Below are 22,374 nucleotides of genomic sequence, written 5' to 3' on the forward strand. Positions count from 1 at the left end.
GCCAGTGCCGGGGGGCTGCAGGGTGCCGGGGGGCAGCTGCAGGCAGCCCCAACTGAGACTTTCTGCCAAAAACTTGTGTCTGCAGTCTTGGGGTTCCTCAGCTGAAGGAAAAGCCCCCGGCAGCCCCAAAGCTGGCTCTGAACAGCAGACACCTGAGTCAGGAGCCAGGGGACCCCGCTCAGACCCCACCACGCACAAGGCAACCTCCTTTCTTTGCAGACCCCAACAACAGCATCTTCTCAGATCATTTTCCCCCAGCCCTTTTTCCTCCTTGGGGAGCAGTTTTCACACGAGCCAAAGCGCAGCACCGAAGTCTCTGAGGAGCCCGTCTATTCTAAACAATTGCCACCCTGCTAAGAAAACAGGATGCCCGCTTTTCTTAAACCTAAAATCACTCCGTCCCCAAGCCTCGTTTTGCTTTGCTTTATCGTGACCGATTCACGAGCAGAGCGGCGACAGCACCACGAGTGAAGGAGGCAGCTGGGAGACGGCTGCCAGAGCCGTGGATGCGGCCGTGCCGGTGTGGGCACGGACCCTGGGCTGGCACACGGCCGTGGCGCAGCCTCGTGGGGCTGGCACAGCCAAGACCCAGTCCTGGGGGTGCTCAGCCCCCACAGATGAGGCTGAGGACCCATTAAAGAAAATCTTCCCGGGGCTGGGCTGGACTCAGCTTGCTGCCAGTGCCGGGACGCAGAAGGGACCGCGACCTTGGGCCCGAGGGGCCTCTCCCCAGGAGGCCGGAGGCCGGCCCCAGCGCGCCGCAGCCTCACCTGCGCCGGGGGGCGAGCGGGGCCGCGTGCCTGGGCCATGGCCCCCGAGCTCGGGGTCTGGGGAACCACAGCCCGATGGGGAGCAGGAGCTGCTGCTGCTGGACGTTCCTCCTCTTCTCCAGGTCTCGGGTGGACGGAAAGCCCGAGCCTCACTCCTCTGTCTCTCCCTAAATAGAGGCTGCTCGCCCCACGCCATCTCACCCGCTCATTAACAGCTCAGTCCCAGGGCAGGGCTCATCCCCGGACCCTTCCGACATCAAAAGGACCCGTCGGCTCTCGGGGCATCCCGCAGTTTGCTCCGACTTTCAGCCCTCGAGCCAGCGAGCAGGACATCACGGCCATTCCCCACAGCAGCCCGAGCATTACCCCGATTTTCCTCTCCCCAGAGGACGAGCAAAGCTGTAATAGCGCTAAATAAATTCACTGATGGCCTGTTCTCAGGACATCTCGTCTGGAAAACTCATTTGTAACTCACAGGACACAGCCTGCAAATGTTGAGTTATTATCCAGGGACACTGCTGGAGCAAAGGGCTCCACAAACTGGGTCTGGGCAAGGTCTGTCCTAGATCAGGCAACCGAGCAATGAGAGGGAATGAAGCCCCTGGGACGAGCACACCTGCCTGGGACGCCGACCTTCCCTCCCAGCAGCACAGCTGGGGAAGCGCCCTTGGACCCCACCCGGGGGATGGGAGTGTTTTGGGAAGGTTTCTTCAAAAAAGCTGCTTGGGTGAAACGGCAGCACCCTGGAGAAGGAAGCGCCCTGCACACGCGCCGGGCTGAGGCACGAGACATTCGGCCCATTTCAGGGCGATGGGGAGTTAAACGCAAGGCCAGGCTTGCTCCTGTCCGCGCCTCCACGCAAGTGATGCCGAGGCCCTGGGATGCACAAACCCACCTGCAGGATGCTGCCGTGTGGGCGGTGGGAGGCAGAGACACGTGCCTGGGACAGTTTGAGGAGCGTCTGCCAGGAGAAAACCTCCCAGCCCCAGCAGGACCAGCTGCGAGCAGGAAAATCAGCAGAGCGGGACCCAGGCACCTCGTTCGGCACCAGGAAGGATGCTCACGCACGCCAGCAGGCGAGCATCCTATTTTCAGATCCCCTCAACCCAACCGAGCCCCTGCGAGGGCTCACGGCCCTGAGCTGGGCAGCTCGCGCCGCCCCAGGTGCTGCCTGCCTGCTCCCAGCCGGGATCTCTTCACCTTGGACGTGGATCTCCTGCAAAGCTGCAGCGGCGAACATTTTTGTGGCCCAGGCAGACCCGAACGGGACGCATCCGTCCGCCAGAACTAATTCTGAGCGGCCAGACTGCCCCGAGTTAATTTGACGCTCCGAGAAAATTAGAAGTTCTCCCTGCTTCTGCAGAAAAAAAAAAAAAAAAAGTGAACATTGAAGGCAGTTCAGAGGCTTTGATGCTGCTCTTTAGTCATTCGGGCACCACAGGCACAGCATTGCTCCCCGCGCTGACCACGGCTGGGGAGGAGAGTCGCTCCTTCCAGTTCGCAGCGTGGGGGCCCGGGGCAAATTGCTGCGTCTCGGCGGTGCGCGCGGCCAGCCCCAGCAGTCAGCCCGGCAGGGGAGTGGCGAGAAAACTATTTCTAGAGCACCCATTTTGATTTTAATAACCCTGACACTACGGGTGCCCGGCAGTGGAGAAGTTTGCCCAAGATCACAGCGCAGCAGTGCCTGGAAATGCTAAGTACGCGCCGGGGCCCGGTCCCAATGGGAATTCCAGGGAATGGGAGCACATGAAAGCTGCGCCCGAGGCCACGTGCGCACAACAGACATGCAAAGCGCCCTTTGAAAGTGGTTTCAAGCTTCCCCCTCGGAGGAAGCGCTGCTTCGCAGGCCGCAGGTGGGGAGGTTTTCACCCCGCGTTACTCGCGCCAGCCCGGGGAAGGCGGCGGGGGGCCGACAGCAGCCTCCATCGCACACCAATCGCCCTTTAGGCGGGGTAAAGCAGTGATCGTTCCCTCTCCAGCACACAAAAATAACCCCCAAAGCAAGCAAACCCCCAACTAGCACTCTAGAACCCCATGACCCGCTTCTGCAGGAGATGCGATCGCAGCAGCAGCGATCCGACTCGTGCTCCGGTCGCCCCGTGCCCAAAGCCCCAGACCTCTCCTCGCCAGACACAAAGCAGCACCCTGCGGCCGAGGAGACCTCGCCCGAAGGGAGAGGGTCGGGGACAGGCTGCCCTTCAACCTCCTTACCCTCCGCATGTCTTGAGTGAGCCCGAAGCGCCCGGCACTACAGCAAGCACCCGGCACCCTGCGTGTGAGCGGACGAACCTTGGCTGTAGGGGCGTCCCTCGGCTCCACTGCGCGAGCAGCTCCCAGCACCGAGCTGTTCCGTGCCAAACCCTCCGTGCCAGGACCGGGGCGGCCGGTGCGGGTCGCGGGACGAAGAGGGGCCTGACCGAGGTCTCTGGGGCCAGAGGCAGCTGCAGCAGGAGCGCCGCCTGATTCGGAGCGGGGAGAGGGAGCAGAGGGCAGGAGTCGGAGCTGGGAACCCAGCAGCGCTATTGCAGCTGCACCGAGCTGCTCGGGACCAGTTTGCTTCCTCCTGGAGCTTCCTGCTACACACTGGGGGCACCTGCCACCCGTTTTCCCCACCCTGGTCAGAAAGGGCTCTTCCCCTTTGGTTCTTCGCAAGGCAAGCCTACCTCCACCTGTTCTTATACGCCTGAAAACAGCAATACAGTCAAAAACCCTCCGGATCACGTCAAACCACTCCTTTAAGCAAAAAAGCTCCCAATTTACACCCTGAGCTGAACACCACCGGGTGTTTGTGCTCATAGCTCAGAGGGGGCGGCTGACAAGAGCTACTCAGCAGCAGGCATCTCCCAGAGGATGCATCTGCTCCCAGGAACCAGCTCTCCCCGCTCCTGCTGTGGCTGGACAAGGACTTCCCCTGCCTAAATTTGAGGGACCGCAGCCCTTTATGGCCAGGTGCGGGCAATACACTGATTTTTTTCTAGTAACACAATACATTTGGTTTAAAAGACCCCAAATTCCTCGTTTTAAAGGAGGTGGAGGCTATGATTTAGGAGCTCCCAGTCCAGAGTATTCCGATCCCACACCACACTCAGCTCTTTTACCTGCCTGTTCTGCCCCACGCCAGTCATTTCCTACAAGCACACCCCAGGAGTCTCTCACTACCTACCCACCGTCCCCAGACCTCCTGCAGTGGAGGACCAGGCGTGAACACGGCGTAAGACACGCGCGTACCACTGACGTGGGGGCCAAGGGCCATCATGCACCTCTCTTATTTAGATTGATGCCCTGATACTCGGCACGGCTCGCTCAGCCTGTAATTAAAATTCCAGCGTGAAGACCAAAGATGCTGCGCTCCGTACGAAGAGCTGGCTGAAGGCAATCATCCTGACCACTCCGCTGGAGCTTCCTGTCTGAGGGCAGTCCTGGGGACTCCCTGCCACCTAATTCATGGAAAGAGAGCAAACCCTTTAAAGCCAACACTGCAGCCTAATGAAAGAGCAGCGCAATAAGGAAGCGCCTTTCTAGGCATCAGCCTGGTATTCCGCACCTCGCTCCGGCTGCTCCAGTTTGGAGGCCCGGCAGCTGGTGGCACAGCTACGTGCCCGCCGGTCCCAGGGGAAGCAGTTTGCTCTGTATTTTACACCTCACACTTCAGGCTTGCCTACGCTGCTCCCTTGCTGCCTGTGCCTTCCTTTTGCCATCCCAAGCTCTCCCAAGCAGGGTTAAGAGTCTCAAAAAACATCACAAGTCTGGTTTTCATCATAAAGGTGACTTAAACGTTTTTCTACCTTCCTCCCTGCCCCGCTTTCAGATGTTTTCCAAGTGCCCGACCTGAAGACATGATAAAACACAAAAAATGCAATGTGCCATTCTCAGAGGTAGCTCATCCGAGCCTTCATGCAGAAATCCTCCTCCCAAACTGAGTGGCCACTCTCCAAGGTAAGTAGCCCCAGACGAGGGTACGGCCTTGTTCATCTGATTGCTGCGGAGGCAAAGAGCACCCGGCGTTCTCAACGCTCACCATAAACTACACGCCTCAGAGGACAGGAATAAGACTTTATTGTTTTCAGATTCCTTATCGGTGTTCAATGAATCAGTTATCTTTTAAAAGACGTTTAAGAGAGAGGCCAATTCCTCTCAGCTGTCTGTAACAGCAACAAATCAGGAAGTGGCTGCGCTACGACTTCCACTGGAATCAATCCAGGCACCACACAGCCTTTGCAGACAGGAGTTTGGTTTGCAGACCAAACAGGGTAACGCTTCTCCAACTGACTTGATAGAAAGGCTGAGAAGGAGAGAGCAGCTCCGGAGGCACCTAGAAAGAGGTACCGCAGAGCTATCAACCACCTAGTGCCGGGACAGTTATTGCATGATCTTTCCCTGTAAATAAGGAAACTGGCTTTACGGCGAAGAGAAACCGGTCATCCACGACCATGTTTTCTAAAAGTTATCACCTGATGCAGACCTCAATGTTTCGTTCTGTTCCACAATTCCCCTCTCTCTTGTAAAAATCCCCTGGCAACCAGAGGCAAACGGATAGCTACAATACCAGAACTTCCCATATTGTTTCCACGTTGCAAAAGTTAAACAGTAAGTTCCTCCTGCTCCTCTTGAAAGCTGCTTCGTATTTTGAGAACTCCCAAATCAGATCAACTTGGAACAAAGTAGCAAACATTCAACTTAAAATCATTGGAATCGTTAATTCCCCCCATACTCCTGACATGCACCTTGCATGGAAAATCCCCACATCAGTCAAACCACTTGGTCCTGTTCCCACCCCATTAACTCCAATGCCTAAAAATGGAGAAACAGCGCAGGGTCGGGACGACCAGCGCAGAAGAGGTAAGGCAGGTAGGACTGCTGTGCCAGCTTCCAGCAACAGACTGAGTAAAAACCCGTGCAAACTTCCAAACGCTTTATTAGGAACAGTTCTGCCCACGTGCTGTTTTTATTTCCCCTCCTTAATGAACGCGATCGTGGAATTACCCGCCTTTTTTAAGTGCCTATCACCACACCACGTGGGTGCTTTATAAAAATGCTGCCTGGCACGACAGAGAACCATCGCTGCTGGCATCCTGTTGCTTATTTCTCACGTCAGGTTTATCTACTAACCAAGGATGAGGAAAAAGCAACAGATGAACTCCAGAAAAAATTTTTTTTTTTTTTTTTTTTTAAAAGAGAAGGTTTAGATCAGAGACAAAAGGAACAGTGACAGCCCCAACTTCCCGTGAAGATCAAGAAGCCACCCATGAAGCTCGTTTCCCAGGAAAAGCCTTGTAGGATTAGGTTCTATGCTGCATTACGTGTTTAACAAAACACGTACCAACGAAGAAGGATCTCATCAGCCCAGAGTACAAATTCAGGTTATACTCCAACACATGTGGGGCAACCATTAACATTTGGTAAGGTGTTTGCCATCCTTATTGATAAGGAAAGAGGCTCCGTTTTGTCATTTCTGAACGTCAATGTTTTTTAAAAATAAAGAGACTTCTCTTTACATAACTACATATGCTTCTCAGCAGGGACCGGGAGTCGAAAGGCAAGGAGCAGCCCCCCCGCCTATTGTTTCACACCCTTTGCGTGGGCACCCTCACCTCGCTGTTTCAGTTCTGCATCTAATTCTGCCTGTTTCCCCATCATACCCAAATTTCTGAAACAAAATACCAAATTAGTGTCAAATAATGGGGCAGGGGAGGAATCAAGTTATGTCTATGCCCTGGTCCGTGGTAAGTAAACGTGTACCAGCCCCGAACAGGCCACTGGTCACAAAGCACGCTCCAACTTCTCCGAGCGGAATGGAATTTCTCTGTGCTCCAAATTATTTTCAGCTATTTATAGAGTACATATGTTTCTGAAGAAATTGCTTGTCTTTAATACACCGGGAGAGAACGTAAGTGCACAGACACACACAGAACATAGGGAAGAAGATGGTAAAACCTCCCTTTGTCGGTTTCGGTTGCAGTTATTTATGTCCTAGAACCTCTTGGAGCTTTTCCTTCAATACAGGATAAAACCTCTGTTCCTCAGAGGGGTCCTGGTTAACTTTTGAATCCAAAGATGCCCTTTATATATCCTGTGAGGCCACTCTTGGCCTTTTGCTCCACCTTGTCTTCCAGAGGTGGGAAAGCGACATGGTTAAGGGCCAGGTCAAAGAACAAGGGTTTGCATGGAATGGGCTGGAAGCCCGGAGGGAAGTGCACGAGGCTGACTTGCTTGCTGACAAGAGAAGGATCCAGACAGAAAGTCTCGAACCGTTCTGAGAGTGGCTGGAAGAGACCAATGCAGAGACAAAAGTTAAACACATGTCAAAACGCAGCTGACAAACCAAACAAGCAAAGAGGAACTAGCAGCACTGAGCTGACAGAAGATGGAAATCCCACGTGTGGTATCTTTGGCCCATGAAAATGGTTTGATCTCCTGTCAAAGATTTACTGCAGGATCCACAGATCTTCCCAAATGCAGGGAGAAAGCTTAAGAAAAAAAGATGCCACACTAGAAGCTGCAAACAGCATCCTAGTTCCTACCCAAGGAACTCCACCCTGCCAGCAACTTTCAGGACTCGCAGAAGGAAAACTAAAATCCTCCTAAAATTTCTCAAATACACTAATCGTGACAGAACTCCAATTAACCTGATATTTCTCGAGTTGAAGGAAACACTCACGTAACAGGTTAAATGCAGTATTCATTACGAACGAGTCTATAGTATGACCAAGCTCTTAGCTCTTACCTTGCCATCCTTGACCTGAGATGGAGACTCAGTCTCATGATTATCATTTGCATCTGCAAAATTAAAGAAAAGGTGGTAAGAATAACAGACTAGACCTTGGCGTATGCTAAGAGTGTCTCAGGAATCAGCTGCCCCCTAGGCTGAGCTATGAAAGCAAGTTCCTGGGATTTGTAAGAATATTTTCAGTTGAAGCAGCTCGCTTTCTAGATCTCATATGTGGAGTTACAGCTTTTCAGTGACGGAGAGCTTCTCCATCACATGGCTGTGAGAAGCTCCTGAAAGCAGCACAAATGTTGAGTTAAGAACAAAGATGATGAAAAGACCAAGCGGGGTCTGTTAAAACAACATCAAGGCAATAAAAGACAAGGCAATCCATTAGTTACCTTGGGTTTCCAGCAGCAGGCACAGCAACAAGAGCAGCCCAAGAAATCACGAAGTTCAACCATTTCCCTAAAGCTCCCCTAACCTGGTCAGCACCAACAATGAGCAGAACAACACTTCTCTTCCCTTTTTCAGCAGTTCAGGTAGGCCAACATAAAACAAGTGAGGCCACTAAGAACAGTGCTATTACCAAGGAGGTGGTACACACTGAATTCAACTTGTTTGCAGGAGGAAAGTTAAACACTAAAAAGTGTTCTGTGCAAGTTCCCAAAATAGGTGCACGTCCTTAGAAAGCACTTTTGCAAGTACAGGCTGGGAGCACGATGCCAAGTATCTAGTCAATAGTTGCCTAGCTGCATTACACACAGCTAGAAAAAGCTAGAACGGGGAAGAAAAAGTTTAAGAGCCTCCATAAGTCACAGCTGATGTGGAAAAACATCTGGAAGTTCAAAAATAAAATAAATGAAATAGCAGCAGAGGCATTTAAGAGAAGTTAGAACTCCAGCATAATTATAGAACTCACCTAATATAGCTGCTGCTTGCAAGGAGTATTTCTCTGCATTGACTTGAGTGATCAGATCCTGAACATCAGGCAGCTCCTAGGGCATTACAGAAAGTTGCATGAGAGCCCAAAATATGCCAGTTTAAGAGTTAGAGCAAAAGTAAAATCTGACAAAGAACTAAAAATTAAGTCCTAGTGCTGAAAAGCCTTCCCAGGAGAGGACAAGCTACAGCACAGTCCCTCACGCACTAAAGTACTAGTACGGCAGAAAACAGATGTGAGAAAACAAGGAAAAGTGGTACGGAGATCTTGCAGCAAGGCCACCTCACCTCCAAAGCAGGCAGCCAGCTGAAACATTTCCACATGATTAGACGGTCTCTAGTATAACGTGTGAAGAAGTCACACTTTTATTATACTTCTCGCCACTTCAAGACCAGCCTTGAATTTTAACGGCCTGATGTCTAATGGACATGAAATACTGGGGCCAGAGCTTTTTTAACTTCAGCTCCTCTCTGCTCACAGGATCGGGTTCCTACCTTCAGGCTGTTTGTAAAAGCTCCAGCCTCCGATTGAACTTCACCAGCGTATTTCAGCACTCTTTCATACAAAACGAGAGCTTCGCTCCACTTCTTTACCAGGACATAGGACTGTGCAATGAAGAAACACCTGCAACAGTAATCAGTCGATCCCTGATATGGCCATATTTGTAACCCATGGCTTTTACAGCTCAAATCACTAATAACACGAGATATTAAGTAGGTCTGGCCAGCTTCCCCTTAGCATCCACTCTTCCCTTCACAAAAGGACAGAGGAAACTGCATCAAAGTCCTGTACAGTGCTTAGAGCTTTGGGACAATAACCTTTGAAAATGTAATGCCCGCTAAGGAACACCTGGCTGTTTCTCAGTCACCTGTAAGCTTTGTACACAAGCGTCTTCAATCCAATCTCTTTTTGGAAGTTCTTGTCCTCTTCTAGGCCAGGAAGCTGTGTCAGTTCCACAAGGTTCTGTGCAAAAGAGTCAAAGTAACAAATTCAGGCAAGTGCTATTTTCCTCTGGAATCCAGAAAGCTGCCCCTTTTAATAGCCAACACTACACTCCCATGAAAATAGCTCCCAGTTTTCTAATTATCAGTATGCTAACCTTGTGAAGGACAGCCACTGAAACTTGTGCAAGTTCACCCTCAGGACAGATTTCCTGACACAAACAGGAATTAGGACAAAGACTCCTCAAATTTCACAGGGAGTAATGCTTTCGTAAGACATTACTTTCCCCATTCATAACTTCTCCAGCCACAGGCTCCCACAGTTAATTGAAAATTTATGTGAGAAATTGAGAAACCGCTTATGAAGCACAAGTACAGGGTGTTTTTTCAGCTGCTACTTTCTCTAGCCAGCAGAAGCTAAGGCAGCTGCTAGGGTGCTGTACAAAACAGTCCGAAAAACTGCATTAGAGTGTAAAAACAAGCAAACCCATTCTAGCAGCATTTTCTGCTCACAACTAAAGGCTGTGGTTTTTTTCCACATTCCATGCAGATGCTGAACATCTCCAACACGGTTACTGGATGTACCAAGTTGCTCTTTAGATTTCACAGGCAGTTCATTTGCACTTCTCCATTTTATACAGGATCTTTTTGTAACAAAGTTCACCAGTTAGTAAAACGATTTAGATCTGCTTTCCCTAGCATTACCTGCAAAATGATATCATAAAGGCGGATCAGGTCCTGAGGCCGCGCAGCGCGCTTTCCATCCTCTTCTGATCGCTGCTGCTGCAGCAGTGCCTTCTGCAGAGACTTCGCCATGCTCTCGTTGCGCTTGATGGCTGTCGACAACTTGATGTAAGTCAAATAACTAAAAAGATACACCATTAGCAGACTGTCAGAACTACTCAGACATTACTCTGTTCCGGAAAGAAAAAACAAGTCCTCCCCCAAGTCCACGCTATTACCAGCGGGGAAAAAACACCTGAGAGGTCAACATGAAAGTCTTAAGTACTTCGAAAGCCACATGAATCAGACCCTTATCCATACAGTCACCCTTTGAGATCTGAGAGCTCCAAGACAAAAAAAACCTTGACATAAGAGCATGACTTCTTCACACTAGTAGAGGCAGCAATGTTTGCCTATTACCTGTGTAAGTACTGTATGTTGGACACCTTCCCGGAATCACTTTCCAGAGAGTGTTCCCGTTGCTTCTGTGAAAAGTGGGGACAAAACACTGCATGATTCACTTAAAGGGGCTTCTGGCAGAAGAAAACATCAGAAACAACTCATAGTTTAGGTAAATCAGGAAGTTATAATAAACTTTTGGGCAATGAATGAGGGCTTCTACATTACTGTTCACCCTCACCAACTCTGAAGAGAATCAGATCATAGGTGGTAAGCTATTTTGTAGCATTTCTTTAACAAAATCCAAAAAGACACTTCTGCCATTACGCAAGTTAGACAATAACAAGAAGTCCCAAAGAAACACTACCTTGTGGAAACACTGATGTTTGGTGCTTACCTGGTCCGGTTTCAGATCTTCCCGAACAGCCTGAATGGCATCTCTACACTCACTGAGTAGAGATTCAAACAAACGTTCCTTTGTCTCCTCATTTTCTGCCTAAGAGCAAAGCAAAATTAAGACATCTGTTAGACATTTTTGTATCCCATAATGCAAGAGTCAACAAAGGAGATTACACCAAGTTTCTCCCAAATTATGACTTGAGCATCCATGGGTAGCTAGAACTCTGATCTGTACCCATCTGCAATATAGTTTAGGGGGCAAACTGCCAGAAATTGGGACAAAAAAAGTGCAGGGAATGTGATCAGTACTTCAGAGCTGCTTGTGCTGGGCCTCCAGTGCTGTGATCACCTCATCCCTGCAGCTGCTGCCATCCCAGCAACTCCCCTGCCGTCCAGGATGGCACCCGCACTGCCCTGAGAACCGCTGGGGCTGGACTGCGCTGTGGGAAAGGCCCAACAACACAAGAGCTGAGCATTACCAAACTGGCAAACTACCAATGCAGACTGCTCTTGTTATGCTGATTTAGCTCTTCTCTTGTGGTAAGCACACGTAGATGACTATCTTTTCTACACTCCCACTCCAGCAATGCTCTCGGTGGCAATAATTAGTTTGTTTGAATCATTTTTTTAAATATAATTCTGTATCTCAGCAGCAGGAGTGAGTAGCCTTCTGCTGTCACCACAAATTTGGTCAAAACATGAAGCAGTTTTTGTCTTTCTGCCCCAATACCAAAATTTGAAACACCTTTGGAAAGCAAAAACAAGTTGAAGCCTGATCTTCACCTAATGGACTTGCATACCAGGTACCCAATTAAACAATACACCCAAAATCACTCTTACTGATTCAGTATGAGCAAACTGCTCAGAAACTAAATCCCAACCTTAACAATCAAAGGAGAGGTTAATCTGGTAAAAGCAAAGCACGTCAGCACTGTTATACCAATTCCAAGTCATGTAACAGCCTACGATGAACATTTGCTGCAACAAACTTGAAATTTTTCCAAATAAACAAGAAACGGTCTAGAACATAATTGCTTTTATTATCTTCAGTGGAGCTCTACAGTCTCCTCTTTCAGAAGCTAAAACTTCTGTGAAAAGCTGCTGAGCTCTACCAATTCAAAGCCTTTCCTCTTTTCAGGTTTGCAAACCCAGGAAGGAATGTTATGTTTACTCCCCCACAAAGCCTCAGGTATCTTGACCTAAGATGAAGATGTGTGGTTTTTTGATTCCTTTTTTCTGCTGCAAGAATTTTTAAGGTGGGACTAACTACTGAGAAAAACCAGAGACGAGTCTGGCAGCATTCTCAACCTCACCCAGCGGAGCACGGCCATTTCACTGTGCGCACAAAAATGAAAACAGACGGAGCTAAATCATCAGTCAAGCACAAACAGGGAAAGGGCTGGGCCACGCAACGAAACAAAGGCTTTCCTTTCCAAGCAAAATCTCTTAAGGTTAAACAGATCGTGAGTGTGTAAATACTTGTATGTTCTGATTTGTGAGATACGGTCCATAAAACCGAGATGCAGTGCTATGGCTTGGGATTAAAGCGCTCTGACAGAACAGCACAGTTTAGACTTAAAGGAATCAAGGGAATCAGTCCAACTGAACACAGTTTTGAAAGTCTAGGAGTGTTCACGTCTATTTTTTCTTTATTTTAAAACTTCATATATCATTTCTGAATTATTACCACCTTTTCTTGCTACAATCCCAGTTACTAAAGATGATCACAGCATCCTTGAGGCAATAACAGTTACGAGCACGCTTTTATTGCTCTGTCCTGAGGCCCTTGAAGAAACACATTCAAGCCTACAAAAGGGATGGCATAAATATTTCAAGCGTGGATTCGTATTTCAGTTCGGCTTATTTGTTCCGTTTCTCCAGTTACCATTAAGACACTGCAGGCAATGAGACAGCGTACTGAGAAGTTCCATCTTTACTCAAAACACACACATTTGTGTTTGTTTCTAATCAAACCTTGAACACTGCTGTTATGTTAGTATTTCTGCTAGTCTTCACCGAGTTGAAAGGCGCCAAAGATCCCAGGAATCACCACAACGTGTTTAGCTGTAGCTGAACTGCCCATCACAACTGACACACCAACTGCAAAACTGCTCTCAAAAAGCCAAGTTTCAGCCCGCCGGGAGGGTAAACACTGCTGCTGTGTGCTCAGCTCTCACCACCACTAGCTGCGGTCTGGTACCACACAGCTCCTGTTTAGTCAGAGGTTCCAAGGAACACAAAGCAAGATTTAAAATTTCAGATCGCTGTTCTGCCCCTGCTTTAGGGAACAAACTGGGTAACTTAACTGAAGAGCTCCACCTGCTACCCTTGCAGGATAGAAATTAAACGAGGGAACGCTCAACTCTGAACTGTACTTCCACCTGCTGGCCGTATCAATGTACTACCTACTAAAAACCAAAAAAAAAAACAACTCAGCAACATACTATTCATAATATTCTGGTATGACAAGTTAATACTAATGTTTCCTACCCAGCCATATCTCATTTATCCTATTAGACTTAGACTGTCTTCTTAATACCATCTTCTACTCTTGCCCACTTGCCTTACACCTTTGTAGGATTTTCATTTTATCACTTAAAATGCTATTTATCCTCATTTTTCTCCTGGTGTTAAACAGTTCTTGTTGACGCAAAAAGCCCATCTTTAGAGGCAAGAATTGTTAGTCAAGATCCTTTTACTACCTTTTCAAGGATGCTGTATGCAGAATTCAGAAGAATACAGCACCTGCGCACCATACCCAAGAAAAAATCCCCAAAGGGAACTCTTGGCTGCAACACTAAAGGCATGCACAGCGTGCGCCACTGGAGGCGTTTCAGAACTGATACATTTGAGATGAATTTACCTCCTGACATTTAGCAATTCTCTTACTTTTGAAGCTTTGCATATGTCAACAAGAGAATGTTCTAAGCCTCAGAGCAGCTGCTTCACTTGGCAAAACTGCTTTTCATTGCTGAAAAAAAAGTGATCCTTACAAATCTTTTTCTTCTGGTTGCTCTTAAGTCTGAGCATTTCATCAAGATAACTTAGGACAGTAATTCAAAAGCAGTTGCTCTTTAAATTGTAACCTTCACTTCCAAGTGATTTACAAACAGTAATGGCTATCGCTCTGCTACTGAAGGGCGACACTTCCAGGCAGGATGAAGCATTCAAAGGAGCAGTAACACTCGCTGCCTCAGTAGAACAGTTCTCCCAAACCACCACTGAGGACACTACACGAGCTAGCCCTGGCTGCCACTTAAGCTTCGCGTTACAGGCAGTACTCCCATTTTAACTTTCAGCCTTCTGACCACAAGTTTGAGAAGAGATTTAAAAGCTTGAGAAGAGATTTAAAAGCTGATGCCCAGGCATCAAACTTTTAACTTGCACATTGAAATAAAGAGGACAATTAGAACATAGACATTGGAGATGGCTTCTGAGTTACCTGAACAATAGCAGCCTCGTTGTCGGCCAGCCCCAGCAAGAAGATCCTCACTTTATCGATCTTCACTGGAACAGTTCTTCCTCTCCACTCCACCTCACTCATCGTGGCTGCCTGCTTTGCTCGAGTTTGGGTAATCAGCGCCTGTGGAGAATGGACTGAAGTTACGATCCCAACCTTAAAGAATCCGTAACTGATTACTTTGAAATCAAAGATGTGTTGCTTTTCTTTCGATTGATTTTCTTTTTTTTTTTTTTTTTTAAAGGAATGAGTAGCTTCCTATAGAGCCCGGGCTCAATTAAGCTCTTCTCATACGCACTGGTTCTTAAATGGTGTACTGCAGCAAGATTTATGCTCAAAAAAGTGGTATTTGCATGCTTCAAGTCAAAACATTTGGTAAGTTACCTCCAGTTTTTCTGCAAGAAGACCTTCAGTGCCACCAGACCTCAGTCTCATCTGCATCAACTCATTCATAGCAGACTGGTCACCTGAGGGAATTAACAAATCAAGACAATATTTCCATCTGAATTCAGAAATCATTCTAATATAGGAAAACTGTAAATCAATAGATTTTATACTGAGAATTCTGGGTGAGAAGGATAAATATACAACTTCATTCTGACTTCACACACAAACAACTGCAAACCGGTATTTTGTCTTTTTACACCAAAAAAATGCAGTGTTGCAAAATTAATCTATTTCTCCGCAGCTAAACTGACACTGAACATACGTAGTATTTACTCACAGTAACAAGGACCCCCTCCTGTGTCACTTACATCAGATTTAAATATCAAGTCAATATTCACTTCTCATATGCAAGCCTTGCTTTTTGCTGCCCATTAGACACCCCGCTTTCCTTACCGATGTTATAGGCACAGTAACGAATGTTGGGAGAAATCTCTTCCACGCGCTGATTATAGAGCACGGCTTGTTCTTCTGTGAAAGCATTGGCCAGTTTTTCATATATGGTCCTACAGGAAAGGATACATATTAACAATGTAGAATACATATTAACACTGTATTTTGTGAAATGCTGTCTTAAAGAGTTTATGCCCATAATCTGGAGGATGCTACTTCTTCAGCAGCACCTCTCAGTTAGATGCACAGTTAGCTAAACAACTCACAGCTGTTGTGCGCACATAACATGTAGCAAACTGATCTCCTACCATTTACTAAGTGAAGCTGGAGAAGTGAGGAAACTCACTTGCATTTGTTGAAAGCTTCCATTGCTGCCTTCCACTCCTGGTGTTCGAAACGAAGCATTCCCGTGAGGTAAGCCATGTATGCCTGCAGACAACACAAGGATAATCGAGCTGATTTTCCCGGGACTGACAGCCTAGTTTGTACAACTTTTGGCACGAAGGCTGCTGTGGCATCTAGAATAAGTGACTATGCCTCGCCCTTCTTGTTTGGTCTTCCCACAGAAAACAATCGATTTGGATTACACGTTACTACCTAAGAAACCTTTTTCTGTTTTAAACTGACATTTCTGCATTTCCAAGGACGTGGAAGCAAACACATTTCTTGCTTGTTATGCAGTCAAAACGGCCCACTCATGTCACAAGACATTTGTTTCCAACAGTAAACCACAAAATGACAATTTTAGCCGAGTACCATTGCAGCCCTTATTCACATTCTGGTGGTGTCACAACACAGCTGCTTTGTGTTCCAGGAACTGGAGCCACAAGACTTGTGTTCTAGATGGCTACTTCAGTATATTAAACAACTCTAAAGGTAAGTACAGTTTCTTAGGCTGTGTTGCATCATCTTACTTCTTCCCAATTCTTTTTAGTTCCGTTAAATGTACAGCTTTTTAAATTAAAGATACACTTGATACACTTAAACAATTTCAACTGCCAGATCCTCATCTTGGCTGGTGTCACTTATTTTTGCAATCCTAGCGGCTGCCTTAACAGTGAATCCAAGCTATTTAAAGCGAGCCTTTAGCCAATTCAAAAAATCAGCCAAATTTGATCATCTATTGCTAGATCAGAATAACCTCTTCACCTAAAACCCTAAAGCTTTCTTCAGCTTTTGCTGTAAAGCAAGACTAAAGTATCAGAGGTTACCTGGGCCTCCAGCTTTGTTTTGGCATCGACTCGATTACTTTCGCACAGTCGCTCCAGCTCCTCAGCGTGCTTCACGGCTTTGCGCAGGCGGGACAGCAAGTGAAACCGCTTGCGAGGCTCCGTGTTCGCTTCCTGCTTGAGCTGCATGGCGTAACTCCAGGCTCTCTCCGCATCCATCAGTATCAACAGCAAATACCTGCAGGGCAGATGAAGATTAATGACAAAATGATGGTGCTCAAGCAAGCGCTACTGTAGTTCTTTGCTGAGCAAGCTGAAAAGTTTGGTAACAAAACTTTAGCTTGGTTAATAAGAAGTATACATTTTTATTTCTTAACTTTAAGAGAATGTGAAGTTGTGCTACCCCTAACTCATACTTTATTTCACTTTATCAAAGTGCAATTACTCAAATAAGGAAGACAATTTGGTAATAATGCTATAGCATAACAAATACTATTAAAAAAAAGGTATCTCTGATTTTAGGTTGCTTTTCAAACTGGTTCGATATGGGTAAACACAGCTGCGTTCCCCACAGCTAATGCTGTAATCTATCTGGCTTCTTAACACAGGTGAAGATAGCATCTTGTTTTCTTTCCCCTATGAGAAAAAAAAAAAACTGAGACAGCAGACAATTTAAATGTTTCTAAAAGCTAGGAAATGAGCCCAAGACCCTGGCTGTTCTCCACACATCAGACGAGTATTCTGCCAGATTTTGAAAGTCTATGTGAAACCGGCAAGCCGATGTTTTTGTTCAAAGGGAAGAGATTCTATCTCCAATCACATCCTTGCTGGCTACAGCACATCCATGTGGCTACCTTGCAACACTTCTGAATAAGCGTTTCCTCTTTAAGACCTAAATAATCTTTACTAATTATGAAAAGAACCCATTTCAGTGACTGCAAGGGAGAACAGGAACTGGCTGTTGCTGCTCCTTTTCTTCTCCCATTTATTCACAAGATAAAGCAGTATCTGGGCAGTGTTTCTGCCCCCTACATAGCAGCCTGAACTTTGATCTTTTATTAAAATCAACAACACACATTTCTAAAGAGCAACGTCTGCATATACTGTACAGAACAATTTTCTACCTCACCCACAAGAAAATAAATTCCTGAAATGAAAACAGCTCTTTACTGACACACAGCAGCCCGATTCCATCCTGTTCCATTCCATACCTGTTGTCTGAGAGAATCTCTTCAGTCACCTTCTTCCCAGTGAACTTGTGCCTGTTTCCCATCTTGAAGTTGAGAGTTTTTCGGAGCCGCCGTAGCCTACGGGAGCAATAACCCCTAAGGAAAGCAAAAGGAAAGGATGGTCATTTTGGTCACAGGACAACTTTGTTTCTGTTTGCTGATCTCTCCAACCAGGAAGAAATAAAAACAGCACTAAGAGCTGTGACAGCCAATGTTTTTACAAGTAAGAGCTCCAAGTATGACATACAGTGCGAGGTACTTCAGAAATTGTGTGTAAACCAGTGGTTAACAGAATAAAATCGGGAAGACGACACGCAATAATTCTTGATCTTGAAAAATCAGAGCAATGCTCTCCTTACTTTTTATTGCTTTATGTACGTTTATTGAAAATTAAGTTTTGGAAGAATACAGTGATTGGAAGAGTACAGTGCTCATCAGTTCAGCGTTAACAAGCCCTAAAGGGGCAACAGAAAAAGAAGAGGCAGTTTGTGTCCTCCTCAATGGAATAGTCACAGCACATGACATCTAATGAGTAAAAATCATGTACATCAATTCACATGAAGCAACTTGTCAAGAGGTATTTACTTGGGAGATCGTTTTTGTTGGCTGCTGCAGGGGGGTTACATTTTAAATGTGCTCGTGCTAATTAATCAGGTAAGCCACGTCACGCCGGCTGTGTGACAGACCAACCCCACGACATCCCTGCAGCTTACTGACCTGTACCTCTGGAAGTCTCCGTGACGCAAACCGTGCTGCTGCTGAGATTCCTTCACGATCTGAAGGACTGGGATTCGCGTTAAGGCAGACTGACAGTACAGCGTGTTGTCAGCTCATCACCCTACCCCAAAATAACGAAGGAACTCTACAGGTTCCATTAAGCGAGTACTCTTTGAAGAGACATTGGTGAGGGGCGCCCAAAAGCCTCCTAAAGACCCACGGCTAGAACTGATGGGGCTAAAAGAAATCCTACCTCCAGAGCTTATTTCAGAGCTTTTATGACTGTCAAAGCCAGGACTACAGCATACCACGAGCATCTCCTCTCTTACGCAGCGCGCCCTAATCCCGGCAGAGCTCGTTTCTGAATAAAAAGACGCACTGGCAAAAGTATCTAGGCTAAAATCGCCGCCTGCCCCAGCTGCAGCGTGCCACCCCCACAGCCAGCACCGTGACACAGTTACGCTGACACAACTGGAGCGCTGAGAGCCACCTTCCTGCCCTTAAACATCCCAGCTCTCAGGAAAAGGAGGCAAGCGTTGTACTACACAGAGGAGAATCACTGCTGCCTTCCTCGCACAGCCTTCCACAAGGAAACTGCTTTCTGAATGCTAAAATCTCATAAAAATGAGCTTATCTGAAGCATTCGGGGGGGTATTTTCTACTCAAGTTTTCCAGCGCACTTCTAAGTTGACTGCACAAAACTGTAACAAATACTCCGTGACGGAATGCACCAGCCTGTGATTTCCTACAGCACCATTTATTTCATGACTTCCATCAAACCTTTGCATTCTTTAGTACGTTTGCTGATTTCTATGCATCCTGTACTTTACTTCACTCGCCTGCCCTAACACACACAATCATACTGTATTCTAGTAAATTTGGCAAATGTTATTCCTTGAATTTATGTGGCAAAGTTTTCATTTTGGGAAAGGCAAGCTCTATCGCAAGCAAGAAATCTCTGTGCAGTACTTATTTATACAAAAAAAAAATCTCTTTTAAGCATTATCAATAAGCCTTTAAAAAAATAACAACAACCCGCACCAGACTGTACAACAAGCCCATCAAACCGATACTGTTATTGCAACTGGAGAAACAGAGGCCACCAAACTTTTCAAGTTTAAAAGGGCAGGCCTCTATCTATTTTCTTGTAATTACACCTGAAAGAAAGTCTCCGCAATTTAAGCGTTGAGAACCTACATCAATAACTATTACATTAATTAGGCTGCATTAGAGAAACAAGTCAAACTGTAATGCCTGAACGTGGCTCTGGGCACACGCTCCTCATCTTTGCTGTCTACCTTGTTATTTTCGGCCTGTGCAGTTACTTGCTGAAGTCGTATCCTTTATTTTATTCACATTTTTGCTGTCTTTGGTATCACTCCTAACATTACCAGGGCAGTTACCAGGGCTGCCAGTTACTCCAGTTTCTAGCCTCGCGACACCTGCCATATGCTAAGCTGCAAACTGCAGCCTTGTTTCGCTTGGACGAAAAGCGAAACCTTCTCTCACCCAGCAGGTAAAGCTCAGCCCTACCACAGCTGTGCAGCTGAAGCTGTCTCACATGAAAGTCCAGGCAGAAAAAAAGCCCAGAGCTCCACGTGCCACATCAGACTTCAGAAGCGCTAAACCTGGAGAAGCCGGTCTGCCATCGAGTACACCTGTTAGACTTATTTTATCCACTATCACCCACTCCAAGCATTAATATTACCCCCAAAAAAAGCCTACTGACTGCCTCCTCTTAAAGCACACAGTTCTACCTTGTTGGCTGCCACGTGGCTGGGACGAAGCTGCAAAGGCACGGCACAAAGCCACAGAACAAAGCTCAGGAAGGTGAAGCTGACTGCCCCTCTTCCTCCCACCAAACCCAAACTCTGCCAGGGCTGGCGGGGGGGTTCTGGGGCCAACCCCAGCTGTACAGCGACCCATTTCCCTCACTCCTTCCTCCCCTCCAGCCCCCCTCAGCCTTTCCCCCCGGCTCCCTTCAGCCTCTCCCTCCCGCTCCCCTCAGCCTTTCCTCCCCTCCAGCTCCATTCAGCCTCTCCCTCCCGTTCCCTTCACCCCTTCCTTGCCGTTCCCTTCATCCCTTCTTCCCCTCCAGCTCCCTTCAGCCCTCCCTTCCCCTCGCAGACACCCACCCCAGCGCCCCCCCGGCTCCCCTCAGGCCTCCCCCCACGATCCGCCACGTCCCCCTCCCTCCACCTCCCAGGGCCGGGCCTGCCACGTCCCCCATTCCCCCGTCCTCCCCCCCACCCCCCACCCCACCGCCTCTCTCTCTCTCCCCGCAGGATGCTCTCCAGCCCCAGGCTGTCCCCGAGGCTGCCGGCCCGGGACCCCGGCGGCCTCTCGTTCTCCTTGTTCTCCTCAGAGCCGCCTCCCGCCCCGCCGCGGCCTCCCTGCCGCTCCGCCGCCATCTTGTGCGCGGGCCGCCGCCGCCGCGCGGCATCATGGGCCGGGAGGGGAGGGGGGGCGGGCGGCAGCGGGGGGGGGGGACCCGCTGAGGGGGGACCCGCTGAGGGGGGCTCAGGGCTCATGGAGGACTGGGGGGGTGGGTTTAGGGCGGCCCCAAGCGGGGGTCGGAGCCCGTAGCGATGTGTAAACGCCGCCGTGAGCGCCCAGTGCCCAGGTCTGGGCTCCTCAGTCGCTGCCCCGCGCGGTGGTGCCACACACACGGGGCTGCCATCGTTGTCATCGTCACGGCCACGGTGCCTCTCCCTCAGCGCCCGCCTTGTGCTGGGCGGCCGCCCCACGTCCCCCTCCGATCCATGTCCACCTCCTGCGGCTCCCCTCGTGTTGGTAGCTAGAGAAACGGGGGCCCTGCCCTGCCCCAGCACCCCTCGGCAGCTGGAGCTTCAGCAAACCCTGTCCTGCTGAGTGTGATTTGGGGTCCTAAGGAGCTGCCCCAAGGAGGTGGCGCTGAGGTGTTTGGCTCCACAAGGGCCCGTCAAACAAACCAGAGGAGGCTCAAGGGCCGGAGAGCATCTGGCTGCAATAGTTCCTTCACTAATGCCCCTCATTAACCATTAATGCCCTTCATTAACCAGAACATCCCAAGGGAGGACCACGGACAGGTCTGTGGCTACCAGGCTGGCCCTAGCCCCAGGTAACCAGGGCGTTCTCCCCACAGCCCTCAAAGCCCCCCCATGCCCGTTTCGGGCAGTAGCAGTGCTTGTAGGGCATCTGCGGGACCAGCCCCATGGTGCTATCCTGGCCTGCACAGTGCCCTGTGTGTCTGCATTCTCTGGACTCTTCCATTCACATCTGCACTGCATCAATCCAGGGCAGCCTCTCCTTCCCTTACCACGGTCTCGGGACATGTTCGAGGTCCTCAGACACCTTTGAACATCACGGTCCGGGTAGCACTTGAGGGAAGTGGGTTTAGACTCCCCCAGGCCAAGCACTAGCCAGAATCTCCCACCTCCAGCCCCAGCATGTGCAGGGGACACCTTTACTCTGTCTGATCATGCATCCGGTAAAAGGAGAGACCCTCTATTATCTAAAAACCTCAAACACACCCAAATCCAGAAGCACTTCCCTGCAGCCATTTAAAGGTATGAACCTCAGGAGAAGCAGTTAAGATCAGGTCCTCTTCCTCAAGGGCTTTGAGTATTCGAAGCAAGCTTAAGGATACCTCTTCAGGGCCAAACACCAACTGTTTTCCAAATTCCTGCTGCCCTAAATCTTTTTGCAGACAAAGCCATTACCACTGAGCATTACAAGCTGCTCCCTTTGCTGCTCCCGCAGATCTCCCTTCCAGCCTAAGGCTCTGCTGCAGTGACAGAACCAGCAGCAGTTTTTGCACATCTGCCCTCCACTGGGCTCGGCTCTGACCTCTTATTGCTGATTTCAAAGCTCTCACTCCCTCTTTCGGACATTAAAGCTCAAAGAGGAAAAAAACAAAACCAAATCCTCAGTCTGTCGCTTTCCATTGCAAATCTCTTAAACTGTTTCTGTCTGCTCTTGGTTTTTACCACATCTCCCTGTGATCCATTCCCTACCTAAACCAAACTGCTTCGGGACAATGCTCAGTCCAGCAGACATGTATCAATAAAACCATTTTACAAATGACTTCTCTTGCATCTGC

At 48.3% G+C, this 22,374-nt stretch overlaps 1 protein-coding gene across 1 annotated transcript; it reads right to left on the reverse strand.

Annotated features, from left to right (window-relative positions):
- Positions 1–5,667: 5,667 nt before the first annotated feature.
- Positions 5,668–20,746, reverse strand: SRP68 (signal recognition particle 68). The gene is made up of 16 exons (XM_080560858.1): positions 20,584–20,746; positions 18,294–18,360; positions 17,559–17,672; positions 16,390–16,585; positions 15,525–15,607; positions 15,182–15,291; positions 14,726–14,808; positions 14,324–14,464; positions 10,880–10,978; positions 10,504–10,568; positions 10,066–10,225; positions 9,288–9,382; positions 8,914–9,043; positions 8,399–8,474; positions 7,495–7,547; positions 5,668–7,033 (listed from the first exon to the last, which is right to left on the reverse strand). The coding sequence occupies exons 1-16, from the start codon at positions 20,702–20,704 to the stop codon at positions 6,806–6,808; spliced, it is 1,821 nt and encodes a 606-aa protein (XP_080416984.1). The 5' UTR covers positions 20,705–20,746; the 3' UTR covers positions 5,668–6,805.
- Between the last annotated feature and the right edge of the window lie 1,628 nt (positions 20,747–22,374).

Source organism: Anser brachyrhynchus (genome assembly GCF_964034855.1).
Source record: "Anser brachyrhynchus genome assembly, chromosome: 18".
Lineage (NCBI taxonomy): Eukaryota > Metazoa > Chordata > Aves > Anseriformes > Anatidae > Anser > Anser brachyrhynchus.